The sequence below is a fragment of the Oncorhynchus kisutch genome, linkage group LG17, assembly GCF_002021735.2.
Source record: "Oncorhynchus kisutch isolate 150728-3 linkage group LG17, Okis_V2, whole genome shotgun sequence".
NCBI lineage: Eukaryota > Metazoa > Chordata > Actinopteri > Salmoniformes > Salmonidae > Oncorhynchus > Oncorhynchus kisutch.
In genome coordinates this window covers 52,970,480-52,995,422 of record NC_034190.2, presented here as the reverse complement: position 1 = coordinate 52,995,422, position 24,943 = coordinate 52,970,480, and the positions used below count along the sequence as shown (strand labels likewise).

The following is a 24,943-nucleotide window of genomic DNA, read 5'->3' as shown; positions in this document are numbered from 1 at the left end:
ACGGAAGCAACATTAATGTCACAAGCCCTCATTTTGGGTCCAAGAGAACACAATAGGAAGTATTTTCTTTCCATTTTGTTCTTTGACTTACGCCGCGCTGCCCCCTAGTGACCGACCACCGCCAAACACAATGAGGTCATTCGTTAACCCACCCAGAGCCAATTCCAAAGTACAATATTTGGCTAATTGGTCGTCCAAAAGTGTCGTGGCCAGACACACTCTCAGACAGCAAGTGTTACATTTGAATATTCGATGACATTCATCGACATGAAGGAGGGTACACTCTACGTTTTATTGAAAGAGGTACGTGTAATGGACTGTCACTATGGTTACCTGTGAGGATGTTCTCTGACATCACGTGGACCTGCACCTCCACGGAGTGTGAAGGAGGGTACACTTTACGTTTTATTGAAAGAGGTACGCGTAATGGACTGTCGCTATGGTTACATGTGAGGATGCTCTCTGACATCGCGTGGACCTGCACCTCCACGGAGTGTGAAGGAGGGTACACTTTACGTTTTATTGGAAGAGGTACGCGTAATGGACTGTCGCTATGGTTACCTGTGAGGATGTTCTCTGACATCACGTGGACCTGCACCTCCACGGAGTGTGAAGGAGGGTACACTTTACGTTTTATTGGAAGAGGTACGCGTAATGGACTGTCGCTATGGTTACCTGTGAGGATGTTCTCTGACATCACGTGGACCTGCACCTCCACCGAGTGTTTGGAGGCGTAGGTGATCTCGGCACTGACATGAGCCACCTCCCCGATGAACATGGGGTACAGGAAGTCGGTACGCTCCACGCGAGCCAGCTGCGCTGCGCAGCGATCCTGAGAGAGAGAGAGAGAGAGAGAGAGAGAGAGAGAGAGAGAGAGAGAGAGAGAGAGAGAGAGAGATGCAATTTAGTCCAGGTTCCGGTTCCCAGCTTTGACAATGGCCAAACATTTCACATCATCTAGGTTAGATATGATCCTTCACAACCCGTGACAATATATAATTATTTATGGCCTGACAAAAAAAAGACACACAAGCAATGTCTTAACACCGACAGTTGTCTTTCATGGTTATATGTTTGGTTGTCTATGTAAGGAGCAAATGGTGTCTATACCCATTCAAGATATCCATGCAGACGTTCTCAGCCCTGGAGAGCCACCTAGTGGACTGTATAAATATGACATGGTACTGGGAACGGCTATTTGTGTCCAGTCAATGTTTATTACAATCTCTAGTACAACGACCAGATACGGACTATCTGCCCAAAACCAGGTAGGTTTACTTACATAACTATTTGAAGAGAATTTGATCATTCATCCTCCTTGTTTCCCTATTGACAAACCAAAGACCTTCATTCAATTCTACTTCTCAAATTGAACTGCATCTCCATGTAGCACTCCCTAGACTTCTACCCTCTCCTTTTCCCTTTATCATTCACCAGTCAACAACACAAATCTGTCGGGATCAAGACGCCTTTGCTCTCTCTGATACCAACCAAACCTGTTTTACAGGATACTCCAACCTAAGCAAAAGCCAGCGCAAGAACAAGGCCACATCCGGAGCCAAATCCAAGGCCACACCCAATGCCACATCCAAGGCCATATCCGAGGCCACATCTGGACCGGACAAGAGTTGGTATGAGCAGATTTATGGACAAACCTCCAATAATGTCAAATCAGCAAAAAAAACAAAAAAACATCCTTTCGGTGTCAACTGCGTTTATTTTGAGCAAACTTAACATGTGTAAACATTTGTATGAACAAAAAAAGATTCAACAACTGAAACATAAACTGAACAAGTTCCACAGACATGTGACTAACAGGAATGGAATAATGTGTCCCTGAACGAAGGGGGGTCAAAATCAAAAGTAACAGTCAGTATCTGGTGTGGCCACCATCTGCATTAAGTACTGCAGTGCATCTCCTCCTCATGGACTGCACCAGATTTGCCAGTTCTTGCTCTGAGATGATACCCCACAGTTCCACCAAGGCACCTGTAAGTTCCCGGACATTTCTGGGGGGAATGGCCCTAGCCCTCATCCTCCGATCCAACAGGTCCCAGACGTGCTCAATGGGACTGAGATCCGGGCTCTTCGCTGGCCATGGGAAAACACTAACATTCCTGTCTTGCAGGAAATCACGCACAGACTGAGCAGTATAGCTGGTGGCATTGTCATGCTGGAGGGTCATGCCAGGATGAGCCTGCAGGAAGGGTACCACATGAAGGAGGAGGATGTCTTCCCTGTAACGCACAGCATTGAGATTGCCTGCAATGACAACAAGCTCAGTCCGATGATGCTGAGACACACCGCCCCAGACCATGACGGACCCTCCACCTCTAAATCGATCCCACTCCAGTGTACAGGCCTTGGTGTAACGCAAATTTCTTTGACGATAAACGTGAATCCGACCATCACCTCTGGTGAGACAAAACCGCGACTCGTCAGTGAAGGGCACTTTTTGCTCTTTACAACAGGCCTACAAGCTCTCAGTCCAGCCTTTCAGCCTATTGCGGACAGTCTGAGCATTTATGGAGGGATTGGTGTACCTCGGGCAGTTGTTGTTGCCATCCTGTACATGTCCTGCAAGTGTGATATTCAAATGTACCGATCCTGTGCAGGTGTTGTTACACGTGGTCTGCCACTGCGAGGACAATCAGCTGTCCATCCTGTCTCCCTGTAGCGCTGTCTTAGGTGTCTCACAGTACGGGCATTGCAATTTTTTGCCCTGGCCACATCTGCAGTCCTCATGCCTCCTTGCAGCATGCCTAAGGCACGTTCACGCAGATGAGCAGGGACCCTGGGCATCTTTCTTTTGGTGTTTTTCAGAGTCAGTAGAAAGGCCTCTTTAGTGTCCTAAGTTTTCTGTGACCTTAGTTGCCTACCGTCTGTAAGCTGTTTGTGTCTTAACGACCGTTCCACAGGTGCATGTTCATTCATTGTTTATGGTTCATTGAACAAGCATGGGAAACAGTGTTTAAACCCTTTACAATGAAGATCTGTGAAGTTATTTGGATTTTTACGAATTATCTTTGAAAGACAGGGTCCTGAAAAAGGGACGTTTCTTTTTTTGAGTTTGAGTTTGAGTTTATTTTTATTTTTACAGGGACAGTGCACATTAATCAACATTTCAGTAAAAGTGCCGGTTTTAGCCAACCGGCTAATTTTCAACCGCAGTCCCTGGGCAGGTTATTAAAAACAATTACAATATTGCTGAGTTTAGAAGCATTGACTTCTAAATGAGCCTTTCTCCTATGCTCAGATTATGCCAGCCATGACACGTTACATTAACACGCTCAAATATTGGCCCTTCCCAATTCTTTAGAAATGCATCTAGACGAAGATTCATTCAAAGTCTGCTCTGCATTCTTTACCTGGGTTAAACAATGTGGAGTATTAAGATATGGCCCTCAAGGAAGGGAGGAAGGAACGGATGCATGTTAACAGTATTGGGACACAGCCATTTTCTTTCAAACACACCCACACCTACACACACGCATACATACACACAGTCGTTTTGTCTGGGCAGATGAGGTGATGTTAATTAGAGGGACAGGTTCAGTTACAGTATGTGAGGAATGTTGGAGTGCCCTGAAAATGAAACCGGAGGCCATCTTATCTCTCATAGAGGAACACCATGTGACCACTAACACCGCACATACCCCAATGAGCTTTGGGGGACTCCAACCCTTATCGAGGGGGTTGGGATCCCCCCAGAGGTCGGGCCCCCCAGATAGCATATAAACACGTCAAAAGCCATGAAATAAATGTTTAGAATTACAGTAAATTAGCATTAAAACTTCAAAACATTATCTCAGTCTCATGGCAAAATGTTTAGAATAGCAGGAAATAGCAGGAGATTCTTGATAAATATTGGCTTTTAAATATTATTAATTTCCATGTCAGCTCTTCGCCTGGAAATGTCCTTGTCTGGAGTAAAGGATCTCAATTTCAAACTCTCCAAAGAAGTGTTTAAAATGAAAGAAAACTGGCAATAATGGATATTAACTGGAAAATTATCTTATGTAGTTTCTTGCAATAGCCCTCTGTGACTTTAAATAATATTTCTCTCAAAACTGCGATTCCCAAAAGATGTGTCCGGAGATTTGGTCAACTCTGTCAGATTTGTTTCAAATGCTGAATGAATCAGGAATGAGCAGGGCCAGCTATACCATAAGGAACCCGTATTCATGTCCTCATTACATGTAGTGCCACGAGATCACTAATGGTCGGTAAAGTTCTCTACTTTTGATAGATTTAAACAAACAATATTGGAATCTCCATGGTCACAACCATAAACTGTCAACTCGATAGAGTTATGATAGAATATGAATTTTGGTTCAAATATGTTACATTTAATTAGGTTTTAGAGTCGTAAGCAACTGAGGAAAAACCAAATTGCTTCTGTGTATACAAACTTGAAATAGGAAGAAAATGTCAATTTTTATCTAACATCAACTCCGTCAGAGTGCTGAAAAATCTGATAGAATGGTTATGTTTTTAGAGGTTTTTAGAGGTCGACCGATTATGATTTTTCAACGCCGATACCGATACCGAATATTGGAGGGCCAAAAAAAAGCCGATACCGATTAATCGGCCGATTTTCTTTCTTTATTTGTAATAATGACAATTACAACAATACTGAATGAACACTTATTTTAACTTAATATAATACATCAATAAAAATCTATTTAGCCTCAAATAAATAATGAAACATGTTCAATTTGGTTTAAATAATGCAAAAACAAAGTATTGGAGGAGAAAGTAAAAGTGAAATATGTGCCATGTAAAAAAGCTAACGTTTAAGTTCCTCGCTCAGAAGATGAGAACATATGAAAGTTAGTGGTTCCTTTTAACATGAGACTTCAGTATTCCAAGGTTTTAGGTTGTAGTTAATATAGTATTTATAGGACTATTTTTCTCTATACCATTTGTATTTCATATACCTACTTTTTTCCTTCACTGTACCTTTGACTATTGCATGTTCTTATAGGCACTTTAGTATTGCCAGTGTAACAATATAGCTTCCGTCCCTCTCCTCGCCCCTACCTGGGCTCGAACCAGGAACACATCGTCAACAGCCACCCTCAAAGCATCGTTACCTATCGCTCCACAAAAGCCGTGGCCCTTGTAGAGTAAGGGGAACAACTACTCCAAGTCTCAGAGCGAGTGACGTTTGAAACACTATTAGCGCACACCCCGCTAACTAGAAAAGCCATTTCACATCGGTTACACCAGCCTAATCTCGGGAGTTGTTAGGCTTGAAGTCATAAACAGCGCAATGGTTGAAGCATTGCGAAGAGCTGCTGGCAAACGCACAAAAGTGCTGTTTGAATGAATGCTTACGAGCCTGCTGCTGCCTACGACCGCTCAGTCAGACTGCTCTATCAAATATCAAATCATAGACTTAATAATAACATAATAACACACAGAAATACAAGCCTTTGGTCATTAATATGGTCGAATCCAGAAACTATCATTTCGAAAACACAACGTTTATTATTTCAGAGAAATATGGAACCGTTCGGTATTTTATCTAACGGGTGGCATCCCTAAGTCTAAATATTCCTGTTACATTGTACAACCTTCAATGTTATGTCATAATTACATAAAATTCTGGCAAATTAGTTCGCCAGGCTGCCCAAGCTGTTGCATATACCCTGACTCTGCGTGCAATGAATGCAAGAGAAGTGACACAATTTCACCTGGTTAATATTGCCTGCTAACCTGGATTTCTTTTAGCTAAATATGCAGGTTTAAAAATATATTCTTCTGTGTATTTATTTTAAGAAAGGCATTGTTGTTTATGGTTAGGTACAGTCGTGCAACTGCAAATGCGCTTTTGTTATATCATCCCCCTGTGTTGCATCGATTATATGCAACACAGGACACGCTAGATAAACTAGTAATATCATCAACCATGGGTAGTTAACTAGTGATTATGATTGATTGATTGATTGTTTTTTATAAGATAAGTTTAATGCTAGCTAGCAACTTACCTTGGCTTCTTACTGCATTCGCGTAACAGGCAGGCTCCTGGCAGGCTCGTGGAGTGCAATGTAATCAGGTGGTTAGAGCTTTGGACTAGTTAACTGTAAGGTTGTAAGATTGAATCCCGGAGCTGACAAGGTAAAAATCTGTCGTTCTGCCACTGAACAAGGCAGTTAACTTCTTGGTGACAGGGGGGGCAGTATTGAGTAGCTTGGATGAATAAGATGCCCAGAGTAAACTGCTTGCTACTCTGTCCCAGATGCTAATATATGCATATTATTAGTGTTATTGGATAGAAAACACTCTGAAGTTTCTAAAACTGTTTGAATGATGTCTGTGAGTATAACAGAACTCATATGGCAGGCAAAAACCTGAGAAAAATCCAACCAGGAAGTGGGAAATCTGAGGCTTATAGTTTTGTAACCGAATGGGACCGAATGAGAGAGGAATGAGTCAGGTGTCTGGCAGAGTGCCACAGGCTCGTATTGCGCGGTCACGAGAGAGTTAGCTCTCGTTCCATTGCTTTTCTACAGACATAGGAATTCTCCGGTTGGAAAATTATTGAAGATTTATGATAAAAACATCCTAAAGATTGATTCTATACTTAGTTTGACAAGTTTCTACGGGCTGTAACGGAACTTTTTGAACTTTTTGTCCGACGTTCGGCTGGACCTTGAATGTGCTTTTGGATTTGTTCACCAAAGGCCCTAACAAAAGAAGCTATTTGTACATAAATGATGGACTTTATCGAACAAATCAAACATTTATGGTGGAACTGGGATTCCTGAGAGTGCATTCTGATGAAGATCAATAAAGGTAAGTGAATATTTACAATGCTATTTCTGACTAATGTTGACTACCCAATATGGCGGATATCTTTTTGGCTGCTTTGTTGTCTGAACGCTGTACTCAGATTATTGCATGGTCTGCTTTTTCCGTAAAGTTTTTTTGAAATCTGACACACCGGTTGCATTAAGGAGAAGTATATCTCTAATTCCATGTATAACACTTGTATTTTCATCAACATTTATGTAAAGTATTTCTGTAAATTGACGTCTGCAAGATCAATGCATGTTTTAGAACTACTGAACGTAATGCGCCAATGTAAAATTTGATTTTTGGATATAAATATGCACTTTATTGAACAAAACATACATGTATTGTGTAACATGAAGTCCTCTGAGTGTCATCTGATGAAGGTCATCAAAGTTTAGTGATGAATTTTATCTCTATTTGTGCTTTTTGTGACTGGAAAAATGGCTGAATTATTCTGTGAGTTGGTGGTGACCTAACATAATCGTTTGTGGTGCTTTCGCTGTAAAGCCTATTTGAAATCGGACACTGTGGTGGGATTAACAACAAGATTACCTTTAAACGGTATGAAATACATGTATGTTTGAGGAATTTTAATTATGAGATTTTTGTTGTTTTGAATTTGGCGCCCTGCACTTTCACTGGCTGTTGGCGGGGTGGGACGCTACCATCCCACATATCCCAGAGAAGTTAACCCACCATTCCTAGGCCGTCATTGAAAATAAGAATGTGTTCTTAACTGACTTGCCTAGTTAAATAAAGTTTTTTTTAAAAACACAACAAAAAAAACGGCCAAATCGGTGTCCAAAAATACCGATTTCCGATTGTTATGAAAACTTGAATTAATCGACCATTCCGATTAATCGGTCGACCTCTACTGGACACATGGGCATAAAAACAGTATCCACGAGTTCATCTAACTCTGGGGAAGAAGATAAAGGGTATTTTTGCAAAAATCCCAAAGTATCCCTTTAAGACAAATATTGGTGGGGAAAATGTTGAGATTATTCCCGTCTTCCAAGAATCCCTGACCTCTAAAACAGCAAAATTTTCTCTCAGCATCATGGCACAATGTGTAAAATAGCACGAGATTAGCTTTAATAATAATAATAATGCTCTTATAAAAATGTCACTGCATGTGACGCAGATGATTGTAATTACTAAAACATGTTCAGAATGTGCTAAGAATGTATAAGACAATACCATGAGGATGCAAATCAAGAGGAAGCTACTGGTGAAACTGACGAGGTAGGTACAGCTCAGGTGAAGTAGACTCTAAGACAGGGATGGGGCTTCTTATTAAAAAGCAGAGGGCAGGTGTGGTATGTGCAGGCTTTCGTTCTAGCCAAGCAGTAAGACGACAGATTATATTAATAAAACTGCAATTGAGGAACATTTTGCCTTCAGATATGCTGGTAGTGCAAGCACTATAAAATATCAACTTAGGGCTAACTTAGGGCTAAGCATTGCTTTAGCAGCCAATGCTTGTTCCTGGTGCAAATCAGTCACACACACTTTACCCAGTTCCGCACAGGCACACACGTACCCCAGGCTGCGTGTTGCAGTGGCGTGTTCCTATGATGCATCCAGCTTCCTCAATCATCTTCAGGATGGTGCCACCATGCACGTTGCCCACTATGTTGGCATCATCGGGACGCATGATCCTGGCACAGACAGAAATGGACAGCATCACAAATTAGCATTAGGAATAGAAGAATACAATGGCTTACTGTTCTCAAATGAGGAAGTTCTCTTCACTGCCTCCTACATAGGTACATGAATTGCACCAGTACAGTTGCAGTAACATCTATAGGTGACAGTCTCAATAAGAAGGTTAGATCAACTGATCAGTAGACAGGTAGGTACTGTCGACAAAAGAGCAGTGCTACAGTTTTTTTCCGGTGACTTTCCCCAGAGCTTTTCTTGGTGCTACATTCATCATTAGATCCCACTTCGTCAGCTGTTTCCCCAAAAACATTTTCTACACTATAAATAAAGTATAGTAACTCTCTCTCTCTCTCTCTCTCTCTGTGTGAATGTTGATGCATTAGTTGAATATGAGATGAAGTTAAGAGTTTTTGTTATTGAAAGTTTTTTGTAGCTAGAGGGCTACAAAAGCCATTCTGTACAAACATTCATACACGCATTTGAATACTTTGTTTGGATCTAGAATGAACCAATGGGAGTACAAAGGGAGTACAAATATTTTTTAATTCACACATTCTTGGTTCAATAATCATAAATCATTCTTATCAGTTTCATAATCAGAATGTTATATTTGTATAAATATTTTGATCAATGCTTTTTATGTTTTTTTTTTGGTATGCCAGTGTTCCACGACCCTCACACACGCGCGCGCACACACACACACACACACACACACACACACACACACACACACACACACACACACACACACACACACACACACACACACACACACACACACACACACACACACACACACACACACACACACACACACACACACACACACACACACACACACACACACACACACACACACACACACACACACACAAACAGCTCTCTCAGCTATTAATCATAGAAGTTACAAGGCAAATCTCCACTATTTCTGGCCAGATGGACTGAGCTTTTCTGTCTCCCAACAAATTTGGAGTATCATAGCAGTTAAGTCAGATTGATCACCCCCCATCAGCCATCCCTAACTAACTGTGGCACGTTTCCTCTTTCTGTTCACAGGCCCCACTGAAGTGTGCTCCTACGTTTCCTCTTCCTGTCCACAGGCCCCACTGAAGTGTGCTCCTATGTTTACTCTTCCTGTCCACAGGCCTCACTGAAGTGTGCTCCACCTAAAAAGCCATCTACATCACACACCCCAATGAGTTAATGGCCTGCTCTGTTTGAATGTGTCATTAGGACATTGGGCACACAGACATGATGTAGCGTCAATACACCCTGTTCAAGACTCCTGACAAACTCACTCATGCAGACTGTACACATCCATGACCTTACGTATCGCCGCACACACACACACGCGCACACGAGCACGCACACACACACACACAGATAAGCAACCACAAATAATAGGTCAGTGTTATACAAATCCACATTGTGTAAGCCTGCTACTTCTGATAGTAATCTTTAACATTATTTCACAATCATAAATTGACATTTTACATTTTGGTCATTGCAAGTAAAACATTCCTTAATAAATCAGCTATCAGTGAAATCCGTGCCAGTAAGAAGAGCCAAGTACCCTTCCAATTTGTCTCACTTTGATTCATATTCAATGCATGACTGATCCCTAAGTAATAGGGAGAAACTAATGACCAATAGTTTGCAATGTTAGAAAATCAGCGTTGTAATCACAATGGAGGTTACTGTATACTGAACCTGTCTCTTTACTTAATTAACTGACTAAATGACAAAAGGACACAGGTAGTCTGTCATAACTCACTCAAAGAAGTAGGCTACAAAGCATGATCATGGCCTCTGGGGGAAAAAATGTGTGTGTGTGCGTGTGTGTGTGTCTGTGTGTGTGTGTGTGTGTGTGTGTGTGTACGTGCGTCAACTCTACCTGCTGAGTTGCTGTTTGGGACCCATCTCCAGTCTGCTGATTGAGGGAAACCTGTGTGCAACCTGTGTGTCTTAACACTCCTGCTGTCTGTCTGTCTATCTGTCTCTACAACCAGTCTGTGACCAGTCCATCAGCCTCTCTGCTTTTCATTTGCTACTCTTCATTCACCACTCATCTCCCTGTTACAACCCACAGTGACATCATACTCTGACACCATCACACTGACCCCGCCTCTGTTGTGATTTCCGGACTAACTGGCTTCCTAGCACTCGCGCTACTGCCCATCCCCATGGGACCTTGGCCAATAAGAGCTTCCCTCTCCATGTGGTTGCCATGGCAATTGCCATATTTGGAGAGCAGAACAGGAAATATTGTGGGGAGGTTGAGCTTTCATTTGATCTGGCAATGTAAATGTCATAGTCATTTTAATAATGAGTTACAGGAAAGAGATGTACGGTATGATTGGCATGTGTAAAGGTAATACAAGAACATCTGTCTGCATTACACTGAGATCAAATGTAATGCATGTGTGTGTGTGTGTGTGTCTGCCTATGTGTGTGCCCAGGGTTTATGATAAACCAGATGAAGCCCAGCACCTCCGTGTCTCTAATCTCAGCATCTCTCTTTTATGACTCGACACAGTGACACACACTTACCTCCTTCTAACAAAGAACCAAATAGCAGGATCTGGAAACCCGATAGGGACGAGAACCAGTTTGAATCTCTTAGATCAAAGATATTTTAAAATCCATAGCCATCACAACATTACACATTTTCCCAGGAAAATGCCACTCCAGGGCCCAGTTTTTCAAAGCATTTAATACAGCTCAAAATGATCCTGTGTTGTGTTAAATTCTGTTCCACGTTAAATTTGTATCTCCCTTCTTTTGAAAAGTAACTGCTTAAAAAGTGGAACAAAGTTCTTATGCTATCATTAATCATCCCATGTAGGCTAACCGGTATGACTATAACAGACAATAAGTCAACAGATCAGTGTAGAAAGTGTTAATTAAATCATCGTCAAACGACAATGTGGTGCTGATTCTTCTTTCGAAAAATCCATGTCCAGCTGACATGCCACAAGAAGAAACAACAACATGCAAAATACAAAACAGTTTACCTAAGCGGCGAATGGCAAACGACCAAACATTTTGCGTGCTTTCGAAAAATCCGTCCTGTCCCATGAAAGTGCATCATTGATGTAATTAAGACATTAAAAGCTGTGGTGCGTCCACAGGTACTACAAGCATATGACTGACTGAGGTTCAGCATCACCAATATTACATCAGGGTCATGTTCAGTTGAATTTAAAAAAAAATGTTTCTAATCAGAAAATGAAAATTTGCAGTACTTATTGGACAATCCAAGGTAGCCCCTACCAGTTTCAGTCTGTTTTCTTACATTTGATGCCTAATGAACACATCCCAATGTGTTCTCTCAACAGGCCTACCTAGCGAGAGAGGTATCTGTGAAACAAACACACACACAGCTGTTCCTGGCAGCCACTCCACATACACTTGTTTTCCAGTGACGTCTTCTCGATTAATATGGTAAGGAGAATGATTAAGGGGAATGAATAGCTGAAATATACGCGAAATGGCTTAACTGAATGAGCATCTTCAGGGTTAAGATGATACATTGCCTCTTGGAGATGTTCAAAGTAGTAAGCTGCACTAAATTTACTGTAAACTAAGTCTGATATTGACAAGAACAGAGAGGTATTGTATGTAACAAATGCATCATCTACAGTAAACATGTATCCAAAATGTTATCAACAGACTCCTTACCGTGGCAGAGGCTGCAAGGTTGGTTCATACTAGCCTAAAGAAATCAGCGGTCAATTCTATCATTATGACATTTCGCAAAGAAAATAAGTCAGTTTGCAGAATATGCCATATGCTTTACCACAAAATGACATATTTGAATACATGTAAATTCACACAATATCATATACTACGTGTTGTATGTATCTTGTTAGTACCTGTATTCTTATGATGGCACCAGAGAGAATGGCTCCCGTTTTACGGTCTCTTAACCAATTGTGCTATTGTGTGTGTTTTATGGCGTTATCTGCCACTCTCTTATGACCGAAAAGGGCTTCTAGAACTCAGGACACCGATTACTCACCTCGTATTGAAAGACAATTTTTTCTTTAATGAGTCGTACGAGAGGGATTTCCTCCAGACACCTGACAAGGCCCTCATCCCCGTCATTCGCAGGAGAAAGAGACGGAGATATCGAGGACGAAGGTCGGGTGCCTTGTAAGGATCCGGCGGCAAGTGGGTAATTTGCCTTTACCATCGGTCCAATTAGCCAACGTACAATCATTGGATAATAAAATAGACGAACTACAAGCATGTATATCCTACCAACGAGACATTAAAAACTGTAATATCTTATGTTTCACCGAGTTGTGGCTGAACGACAACATGAATAACATACAGCTGGAGGGTTATACACTGTATTGGCAGGATAGAACAGTAGCCTCTGGTAAGACAAGGGGTGGCGGTCTATGTATATTTGTAAAAAACAGCTGGTGCACGATATCTAAGGAAGTCTTGAGGTTTTGCTCACCTGAGGTAGAGTATCTCATGATAAGCTGTAGACCACACTATTTACCAAGAGAGTTTTCATCTATATTCTTTGTAGCTGTCTATTTACCACCATAAACCGATGCTGGCCCTGAGACCGCACTCAATGAGCTGTATATGGCCATAATCAAACAGGAAAATGCTCATCCAGAGGCGGAGCTCCTAGTGGCAGGGGACTGTAATGCAGGGACACTTAAATCTGTTTTCCCGCATTTCTACCAGCATGTTAAGTGTGCAGGTGTAACAGTATACCCTCTGCACACATCAACAACTGACACCCACGAAGCATCGTTACCCATCGCTCCACAAAAGCCGCGGCCCTTGCAGAGCAAGGGGAACTACTACTTCAAGGTCTCAGAGCAAGTGACGTCACCGATTGCCACGCTATTTAGCGCGCACCGCTAACTAAGCTAGCCGTTTCACATCCGTTACAGTCACCCCCCTTTTGACCTCCTCCTTTTTCCGCAGCAACCAGTGATCCGGGTCAACAGCATCAATGTAACAGTATAACTTTAGACCGTTCCCTCGCCCATACCCGGGCACGAACCAGGGACCCTCTGCACACATCAACAACAGTCACCCACGAAGCATCGTTACCCATCGCTCCACAAAAGCGCGGCACTTGCAGAGCAAGGGGAACTACTACTTCAAGGTCTCAGAGCAAGTGACATCACCGATTGAAATGCTATTTAGCGCGCACCGCTAACTAAGCTAGCCGTTTCACATCCGTTACACAGGCAGAGGGGAAAAAACACAAGACCACCTTTACTCCATACAGAGACGCATACAAAGCTCTCCCTCACCCTCTATTTGTCAAATCTGACCATAATTATCCATAATTATATCCTCCTGATTCCTGCTTACAAGCAAAAACTAAAGTAGGAAGAACCAGTGACTCAGTCAATAAAAAAGTGGTCAGATGAAGCAGATGCTAAGCTACAGGAGTGTTTTGCTAGCACAGACTGGGATATGTTCCAGGATTCTTCCGATGGCATTGAGCAGTACACCACATCAGTCACTGGCTCCTAAGTCCATCGATGACGTCGTCCCCACAGTGACTGTACGTACATAACCCAACCAGAAGCCATGGATTACAGGCAACATCCGCGCTGAGCTAAAGGGTAGAGATGCAACTTTCAAGGAGCGGAACTCAAACACAGAAGGTTATAAGAAATCCCGCTATGCCCTCCGACGAACTGGCAAAGCAGCAAAGTGTCAATAGGCAAAGCATGAATACAGGACTAAGATCAAATCGTACTACACCGGCTCCGATGCTCGTCGGATATGGCAGGGCTTGCAAACTATTACAGACTACAAAGCGAAGCACAGCCCCGAACTGCCCAGTGACACAAGCCTACCAGATTAGCTAAATAACTTCTGTGCTCGCTTCGAGGCAAGTAATACTGAAGAATGCATGAGCATCAGCTGTTCCAGACGACTGTGTGATCACGCTCTCCAAAGCCAATGTGAGTAAGACCTTTAAACAGGTCAACATTCACAGACACGCAGGGCCAAACGGATTCGCAGGACGTGTACTCCGAGCATGCACTGACCAACTGACAAGTGTCTTCACTGACATGTTCAAACTCTCCCTGTCTGAGTCTGTAATATCAACATGTTTCAAGCAGACCACCATAGTCCCTATGCCCAAGCACACTAAGGGAACCTGCTTAAATGACTACCGACCTGTAGCTCTCACATTGGTAGCCACGAAGTGCTTTGAAAGGCTGGTCATGGCCCACATCAACTCCATTATCACAGAAATCCTAGACACACTACAATTTGCATACCGCACAACAGATCCACATTACATGGAATCTCTATTGCACTCCACACTTCCCTTTCCCACCTGGACAAAAGGAACAACTATGTGAGAATGCTGTTCCTTGACTACAGTTCAGCTTTCAACACCATAGGGCCCTCAAAGCTCATCACTAAGGTAAGGACCCTGGGACTAAACACCTCCATCTACAACTGGATCCTGGACTTCCTGACGGGCCGCCCCCAGGTGGTTATGGGTAGGTAACACATCCGCCACGCTGATCCTCAACACGGGGGCCCCTCAGGGGTGCGTGCTTAGTCCCCTACTGTACTCCCCGTTCACTCATGAATGCACGGCCAGGCACGGCTCCAACACCATCATTAAGTTTGCTGATGACACAACAGCCTGATCACTGACAACGATGAGACAGCCTATAAGGAGGAGGTCAGAGACCTGGCCGTGTGGAGCCAGAACAACAACCTCTCCGTCAACGTGATCAAGATGAAGGAGTTGATTGTGGAATACGGGAAAAGGAGGACCAAGCACACTCCCATTCTCATCGACGGGGCTGGCAGTGGAGCTGGTTGAGAGCTTCAAGATCCTTGGTGTCCACATCACCAACAAACTATCATGGTCCAAGCACACCAAGACAGTTGTGAAGAGGGCACGACAAAACCTATTCCCCCTCAGAAGACTCAAAAGATTTGGCATGGGTCCTCAGATCCTCAAAAAGATCTACAGCTGCACCATCGAGAGCATCCTGACTGGTTGCATCACTGCCTGGTATGGCAACTGATCGGCCTCAAACCGTAAGGCACTACAGAGGGTAGTGCGTACGGCCAAGTACATCACTGGGGCCAAGCTTCCTGCCATCCAGGACCTCTATACCAGGCGGTGTCAGAGGAGTCATAGTCATAGACTGTTCTCTCTGCTACCGCACGGCAAGCGGTACTGGAGCGCCAAATCTAGGTCCAAAATACTTTTCAACAGCTTCTACCCCCAAGCCATAAGACTCCTAAACAGCCAATCAAATGTCTACCCATACAGGTTGCATTGTCCCCCCTCTTTTACTCTGCTGCTATTCTCTATGTATTATCTATGCATAGTCACTTTAACTCTACCTACATGTACATATTACCTCAATTACCTCGACTAACCTCAATTACCGTGGGGCGGCAGGGTAGCCTAGTGGTTAGAGTGTTGGACTAGCAGCTGAAAGGTTGCAAGTTCAAATCCCCGAGCTGACAAGGTACAAATCTGTCATTCTGCCCCGGGACAGGCAGTTAACCCACTGTTCCTAGACTGTCATTGAAAATAAGAATTTGTTCTTAACTGACTTGCCTATTTAAAAACAGTGCACCCGCTCATTGACTGTGTACCGGTACCCCCTGTATATAGCCTTGCTATTGTTATTTTACTGCCGCTCTTTAATTATTTGTTACTTTTATTTCTTATTTTTCACTTATGTATTTTTTCCTTAACACGTATTTTTCTTAAAACTGCATTGTTGGTATTCGGCGGATGTGACAAATAAAATGTGATTTGATTTTGATTTGACTCTAATGACAGATTGACCATACTCTTTTCTACCCTCAGAATGACAGAAGACTCCATGGTGGTGGCCATGTGCAGGAGCGGGAAGTGGTGGAAATGGTGAGGGCCAGGAATGATATCGTGCTGACAAAAATAAAATGATTTAGTATTTAGTGATGCACCGATATTACATTTTTGGCTGATACCCGATATTTTCCTTGCCCAAAAAAACGATACTGATACCGATGACGATATTTAACATTTTTGTGGCCTTCTAGTAGAGTTAAATAGTTAACACACACACATGGACGCATCGGTCTAAGGCAGTGCATCTCAGTGCAAGAGGCGTCACTACAGTCCCTGGTTCAAATCCCATATGGAGGTGCACAATTGGCCCAGCGTCATCCTGGTTTGGCCCGGGGTAGGCCATCATTGTAAATAAGAATTTGTTTTTAACTGACTTGCCTAGTTAAATAAAGGTTACACACACACCACACTGACCAAAAAGTTATTTTGTTGGCATTTACGTATTTCCTCATTACCAGTAAAAACCTAATCAAAACCTATTTCTTTCACTAACTTGCTGTGCTGTTTTGTTGTTCATTTGTTTAGTCGTTTCATTCTCGATCAGGATTTCTCAAACTATGAAACGGCGTTTAGGTCTTTGCGTGTCAAATAAGCTTATTGACCAATCAGGACCTGAATATGACTGCACGTCACATAATAATTTAACACCTTAATACAAATACATTACACATTCATTACACTATCACTTTATTTCATGTCACAACGATTCATCGATACGTATGCTATGATGCTGGTAAAGTTGTCTCGCGCACCTACAGTGTTGGTCATAAAAAAAAGCTAGCTAGCTGATGGATGCAAACAATGTTCTTCCCCAAAAACATAGCAAAACGACATAATCTGTTTCAGTAGCTATAGCTAACTAACTATATAGCTAGGTGTCATCATCTAAAATAACCCTAATTTACAAGACAGTTATTATTTGATTAATGATGGTCGGACCCATCTATGTGAAGCTAGCCACAATAAGGACTAGCTAGAATAGTGGACTTTGCGGTTAGCCTTCAAAATAAAAGTGCCATTGACAGTAATGCAAATTAATACAAACAGTAGAATTATGCCATAATTGAATAGATCATGCTAAACGAGGTTGGAATGTTCTTATATAAAATCAACAAAAGACAATAATTTGTTAATTTGACAAAAATCTGTTGAAATCACACTGGAGACTGGGGAGGTGATTTCACACAGTCACAGTCCTGCGATAAGAGCTACAATGCTAATATTTGCGTAAACTCTTCCCAGTTGTGTTCTGTGGGTGTCACCGAGTATTACGTCATGTACCTACATTATATAGGTATGCACATCAGCTTTGACATCGGTTTTGCACATCGGCGTTAAACTAGACATCTGGCCGATACCGATGTTGGCATTTTTTAGCTAATATCGGCCGATTCCGATATGTTTACCAATATATCTAATACACCAATGCATCCCTAGTAGTATTGGGTCCTACATTGAGTTCCTCAATGAGACTCAGCAGGCCTGTCAAGGTGAAGGGGTCCCCTATGCCATTGTGTGGGACAATGTCAGGTTCCACCATGCAGAGGTGGTTCAGGCATGGTTTCCAGTCCATCCCCGATTCCTGAACCTATACAGTGCCTTGCGAAAGTATTCGGCCCCCTTGAACTTTGCGACCTTTTGCCACATTTCAGGCTTCAAACATAAAGATATAAAACTGTATTTTTTTGTGAAGAATCAACAACAAGTGGGACACAATCATGAAGTGGATCGACATTTATTGGATATTTCAAACTTTTTTAACAAATCAAAAACTGAAAAATTGGGTGTGCAAAATTATTCAGCCCCTTTACTTTCAGTGCAGCAAACTCTCTCCAGAAGTTCAGTGAGGATCTCTGAATGATCCAATGTTGACCTAAATGACTAATGATGATAAATACAATCCACCTGTGTGTAATCAAGTCTCCGTATAAATGCACCTGCACTGTGATAGTCTCAGAGGTCCGTTAAAAGCGCAGAGAGCATCATGAAGAACAAGGAACACACCAGGCAGGCCCGAGATACTGTTGTGAAGAAGTTTAAAGCCGGATTTGGATACAAAAAGATTTCCCAAGCTTTAAACATCCCAAGGAGCACTGTGCAAGCGATAATATTGAAATGGAAGGAGTATCAGACCACTGCAAATCTACCAAGACCTGGCCGTCCCTCTAAACTTTCAGCTCATACAAGGAGAAGACTGATCAGAGATGCAGCCAAGAGGCCCATGATCACTCTGGATGAACTGCAGAGATCTACAGCTGAGGTGGGAGACTCTGTCCATAGGACAACAATCAGTCGTATATTGCACAAATCTGGCCTTTATGGAAGAGTGGCAAGAAGAAAGCCATTTCTTAAAGATATCCATAAAAAGTGTTGTTTAAAGTTTGCCACAAGCCACCTGGGAGACACACCAAACATGTGGAAGAAGGTGCTCTGGTCAGATGAAACCAAAATTGAACTTTTTGGCAACAATGCAAAATGTTATGTTTGGTGTAAAAGCAACACAGCTCATCACCCTGAACACACACCATCCCCACTGTCAAACATGGTGGTGGCAGCATCATGGTTTGGGCCTGCATTTCTTCAGCAGGCACAGGGAAGATGGTTAAAATTGATGGGAAGATGGATGGAGCCAAATACAGGACCATTCTGGAAGAAAACCTGATGGAGTCTGCAAAAGACCTGAGACTGGGACGGAGATTTGTCTTCTAACAAGACAATGATCCAAAACATAAAGCAAAATCTACAATGGAATGGTTCAAAAATAAACATATCCAGGTGTTAGAATGGCCAAGTCAAAGTCCAGACCTGAATCCAATCAAGAATCTGTGGAAAGAACTGAAAACTGCTGTTCACAAATGCTCTCCATCCAACCTCACTGAGCTCGAGCTGTTTTGCAAGGAGGAATGCGAAAAAATGTCAGTCTCTCGATGTGCAAAACTGATAGAGACATTCCCCAAGCGACTTACAGCTGTAATCGCAGCAAAAGGTGGCGCTACAAAGTATTAACTTAAGGGGGCTGAATAATTTTGCACGCCCAATTTTTCAGTTTTTGATTTGTTAAAAAAGTTTGAAATATCCAATAAATGTCGTTCCACTTCATGATTGTGTCCCACTTGTTGTTGATTCTTCACAGAAAAATACAGTTTTATATCTTTATGTTTGAAGCCTGAAATGTGGCAAAAGGTCGCAAAGTTCAAGGGGGCCGAATACTTTCGCAAGGCACTGTACCTGGCCCCATACTTTCCTTTCCTCAACCCTATCGAGGAATTATTTTCAGAATGGAGTTGGGGAAGGTGTATGATCGCCATCCACATGAGCATGCCCACTGATGAGTCATGCGATGACATCAACCCAGACCAATGTTAGGCTTGGATTCCCCATACCAAAAGGTTTTTCCCTAGGTGCATCAACAATCAGGACATTCACTGCAATATGGATGAGAACCTTTGGCCAAATGCTCAAGACAGGCTTGATGCAAACTACTGCCTGTTAACTTGTTTATTTCTTTCAATTGTTTCCTTTGTTTAATTTCATCTGTTACAGTACACCCACATTGTAATTATATCTGAAAAAATGCAATGTATTCATGCATCAATAATTGTGGAAGATCTTCAATGATCACACCTTTGATCACACATGATATAGAAATGATGGAAATGTTATTTTCAGTAAATGTTGATGGGTAGTACAAGTGTATAACCTAATGTTAAAACAGTGTAATGTACTATAGTTTACAGTACAGTAGCATATTACTTTCAGAAACATGCATCTTGTATTTTTTGCTATTGGATTAACTGGTTGGTAGCCCTTTTGACTCACAGCCACTGTCATGCTGTACACGGGTTGAAAATGGCAGGTTTTGTCATTGATAACCGCCTAAATTGGAATGCAGTGGCTGTACAGTAACATGCTATTACATGCCATTAAAGCTCAAGTTCTCCGCTTCACAGCACTGTATGGGTTTTGACTGACAGCAGTTATACACTTTAGCACCACGTGTGCGACAAGAAGATGTCCCCATCCCTCTGGCTAATTGGGCTACATTTGCAAATATTGTTTTTGTCTGAGTGAGGGAAATGCTGTAAATCGAGATGAGTCGTTGTGTTCTGAAAGATGAGATTATAATAAATACCGCTTTGATGTCATAGAAGCAAACCACACACCCATGAGTCCAAATGTGCACTTCACATTTCCATTTTTGAAAACAAACGTCATTTACAGCATCGATGTTTATTATCGCTATGTTCGATCCACAGTTACAAGGATAACGTGTTATACCCTGGCTTGTCCTGAACAGAATGAGCCCATGTTCGTTGTATTGTGGAGACAATTAGCTGCGGAACACACACTTGAATGGACTCATGACTCCATTCTATGAGCACTAAAATTACAATCTGTTACTCTGAAGTGCCTTTTGAAAGCCTAACACTGTAAGATCGTATTTTATACTTTATACTTTATACGTACTTAGCTAGTCATGTTGCAATAGAATAAGCTTTCAAATGATGCACATCTGACCCGGATTGTAATTTATTAATGGAACGTTTTTGGATTGCGTAAAAGACTAACTGTAATTGTGTTATGGTGGGAACTACAAGTGTGCTTGCTTCAGTTCCTCAATGGCAAAGCTAGGAGAGCTCAAAAAAGCACCTTATAGTTGAAGGCTCTTTCCTTGAGTCAAAAAAGTGCATTGAAATTACTTAGTAACTGTGCAGTTTGGAGAGGTGTGTGGCCACTTGGAGACACCAGTTAGACCTCTCACTCAAACCCTTGTCATCCTTTTTTCTTATCTTGCACTTACTCCAAGATTTCTATGAATATTATTGTGTTACTGAATGTATCCAGAGTATTTTGAGATTTTGTTATTGACAGATGGTGTGAAAAGTACAGTAAATGTCAAATGCATCTGGTTGGCGGCGAGTTTCCTGCAATTCTACACATTTTGTCATGGGGTGCAGAGGAAATTGGGCTGCTTTAAAGCAAATGTTCTTGCAATTCTACACATTTTGCCATGTCTAATGTTTATGAACCACTACCCTAAGATATCTTACAACTTTACACTGATGTCATCTGCTGACACAAGGGTCACAAAAAGCATTGTCTCATTATTTGAATCAAAACAGTGCATGTAACAGCATGTGAATACAAGGTTGTTACTAGAGTAATTACAGTGTTACACAGGCACAAGATGAACTTAATATAAAGTGTCGGCCTGCACGGCTATGTGTCCAGCGCTCATTTATGATACTTTATCTGGGATTGATTGCGTTTGCCTGGCACAATGAAACAAATAGAATATAGTCGCAAGAGTTCAAACCCTGCCCATCTAGCACTCCAGGCAGACTACAGAAAACGCAAAAATGATTTGAATGATTTCAAATAGTCTATTGTCTAAGCTTAGTGAAGTCATCGACAACAGAGAATAGATTTGATCTGATTCAGATAAGGCCCAAGCTGGGAGAGCAAGGTTTTATGTAGTCATGCCCTACGGTCTGGTTGGTCAAGTACCTAAAATAAGAACTTATAACTTGTACCGAACACTATCAGACACATTTTAACCAACATTACAAGAAAGTACAATCACATTACTCCAGATTAAGCCTCACTGCATTGGCTGCCTGTAAAGTATCAGACCGACTCTTAAGGTTTTAATTTGAACATTCGAAGCACTACATGGCATTGTCCTCTCTTACCTGGCAGTAGTCACAAACATGCTTGTTCCATACAATCCAGTATAAATGCTTCCCTCCAAATTGACTGACCCAAGTGTAAACAAATGCCAGGGGAGGAGCCTTGGCTAATGATCAACGTATATGGCTGGTACATATCTAGAAACTACTCACTCTCATTTACTGCGTTGCTATGTCATGGATCTGCTCCACCCTGATTTATGATCCGAAAGGGAGGTGAAGTTAGTTAGATTTCCGCTTTTGCAATGGAATGTTCCAGAGTAGGACCAAGATGATTTTAATACATTATAAATTATTTTAGTATGTGAGAGTCATAAAGCATTGTAGCCTACTACAACTTACGTACAATGTTGTATTATAATTTTATAGCTGACGATACTAACAAGAAGCTATGGTGTCCAATTGAATAGCTGCTACATAGAAATACATAACACTAGTATCCTTATAATAAGATAATACGCCTTATAATAAGACATTAATGATTATAACAAACTATTAAAGCATTATAGCAATCAGTGTTAAGTATAGGCTAGTCTGGCCTTTTTTCTTCTTCATGGGACATGTTCATTCATATTGAGCAATGCCTTTGTCTCTCTTGGTGTGGTGTGGTGCAATGGTTCTTTCTACCTTTAGGAGGATGATAATACAGAACCATAATGCAGTGCAAATGGACGCTGCTGTAGACTACATTGTAAGACTCAGCAAAGGCATTTGATAAGATGAATGCTGCGACAAAAACCAATGCAAATATTAACAAAACTACCGCCGACGGGAATGCGCATCATTTATCTGCCCATGTTTTACTGTTCTGTTTACTTTTTACGACAACCGGGACCGTTTGGGAGACGATTTAAAACGGCTACAATTATACTAGTCAGCACACACTGGTCTGACGTTTGCCCATTCAAACTGAATAGCGAGAGGTTATTTGGGAGTTTAATTATTTATTTATGTATTAGGCCTACTTGTTTGGTGTGATTTACAGGGGTCTCGCAAATATACTATAAATGCCCCAGGACGACCTTAAGATGTCCTTGTTTGCCTCTACGCATCTTGTACCGGTTCGTCATCATATCCGAGCATCATTGTCGAAAAGATCCTCACACGACATGTGATCGCGTGCACAATTTGAGGCTCAGCTCCCGGTAGTCATTATGTATTGTACTAAGAATAACAGTATTTGTCCCTATTATAGTGTGTCGTCCTTATGTGACTTCTATGCAGTCAACATTTGCCGGAATAGACCGAGAGCAAAATCTATTTGGCGGATTATCGGGCCGCTTTGAAATGTGCACGCAAACCGGTAGTTGAGCTGCTCTCCACTCGTTGGATCTCATCCAATATGTCACAGATAAAGAAACATATAAATTACATTTCTTAACACAGCGCATCGTTTTGCTTACCTGCATATCTGGAGGGATGAGGCTGTGGCTTGCGATTGTGTTCCCGACATGATGATAATGATGACTGGCTCTTTGTTGAGCTTGTCTTGGCGCAAGTCTCCTGGTGCAGTGAGGATAGCAATATGCAGACTCAGTCGGGTAGCATGCTATTGCAGCCGGTTAGCAAGATCAAGGGACATGGTTTTGACAGATCGTAAATTCAAGGAATAGCCTACCGGTGAAGTTATAATGTAGCCTATTACTAGCTAGAAATGATCAGTGGTGTAAAGTACTTAAGTAAAAATACTTTAAAGTACTACTTTTTTTTGTTGTATCTGTACTTGACTTTACTATTTTATTTATTGACAACTTTTACTTTTACTTCACTACATTCCTAAAGAAAATAATGTACTTTTGACTCCATGCATTTCCCCTGACACCCAAAAGTACTTGTTACATTTTGAATTCTTAGCAGGACAGGAAACTGGTCCAATTCACGCACTTACGAAGACAACATCCCTGGTCATCTACTGCCTCTGATCTGGTGGACTCACTAAACACAAATACTTCTTTTGTAAATTATGTCTGAGTGTTGGAGTGTGCCCATGGCTATCTGTTAATTAAAAAACAAGACAAAAAAAAACAATCGTGCCGTTTGGTTGACTTAATATGAGGAAATTGAAATGATTTAAACTTTTACTTTTGATACTTAAGTACATTTGATAAATTACATTTATTTTCATACTTAAGTATATTTTAACCCAAGTACTTTTAGACTTACTCAAGTGGTATTTTGCTGGTTGAGTCATTTTCTAATATTAACATATCTTTACTTTTACTCAAGTATGACAATTGGGTACTTTTCCACCACTGGAAGAAAAAAAACAGTTATTCGACATTTTGTTACATAGGCTGTAACATGACAGTGTACTTCTAAAGCTAAGTTTAGCCAAATAAATTAGTTGTTTTGTTGACAATGAAATTAGTCGGTTTCTATGAATAGCGGTCTCATAACTGATTGCAGGCTTCCTGTGCACTATTTAGGCAAACATGTTTGTTTAGGTTAAACTGACAATGCATACAAAGAAAGTACTATATTTCAAAAGTTACCTGTTTTTGTTGTGGATCAGAACGAACGAACATCTAAATGTTTATTTAGGAGGTTAGCTGGTTTTCACAACACACAACAGATTATAAATTCCGTGAGAAGCTGTCAGTGTCACCCTTTACAGGAAAAGCTAGCTAAACTGTTTAAGAACTTGCGTCACTGGCAGATGCAGTTCAAATCATCACGATAAAAGACCGCGCGAGGGCAGCAGAGACTATCCCATTTGATGGGGCGCAACGATTTTTTTTGTCGTCTGCAGGGGCGCGATTGTTCCTCACAACGACTGTCAGTCCAAGCGCCTATGCAAATCCAACAGCTGCAATATGTAACTTTTTGGGAGACCCAACCAAATATAAATATAAATGAGTTATATATATATATATGTAATTGTAATTGAAAGCAAGTCTAAGTTGCAGCTGATCTGTTCCAT

The 24,943-nt window shown here is 41.6% G+C and overlaps 1 protein-coding gene across 9 annotated transcripts in view; it reads right to left on the bottom strand.

The window, feature by feature from the left end:
* acot7 (acyl-CoA thioesterase 7) overlaps positions 1-24,669 on the bottom strand; it is a 71,983-nt gene extending 47,314 nt beyond the window's left edge. For 2 of the 9 annotated variants that reach the window (XM_031794061.1, XM_031794063.1), the window contains exons 1-4: positions 24,516-24,669; positions 23,427-23,526; positions 8,345-8,462; positions 676-832 (exon numbers count right to left, since the gene is read on the bottom strand). In XM_031794061.1, coding sequence (XP_031649921.1) covers positions 676-832; positions 8,345-8,462; positions 23,427-23,476 — 325 coding nt within the window. In that variant the 5' untranslated portion in view covers positions 23,477-23,526; positions 24,516-24,669. Of the gene's footprint in view, positions 1-675; positions 833-8,344; positions 8,463-10,360; positions 10,501-22,026; positions 22,148-23,426; positions 23,573-24,515 lie in introns of those variants that run through there. The other 7 variants (XM_031794059.1, XM_031794060.1, XM_031794058.1 and 4 more) reach the window with 7 other exon arrangements.
* Positions 24,670-24,943: the final 274 nt, after the last annotated feature.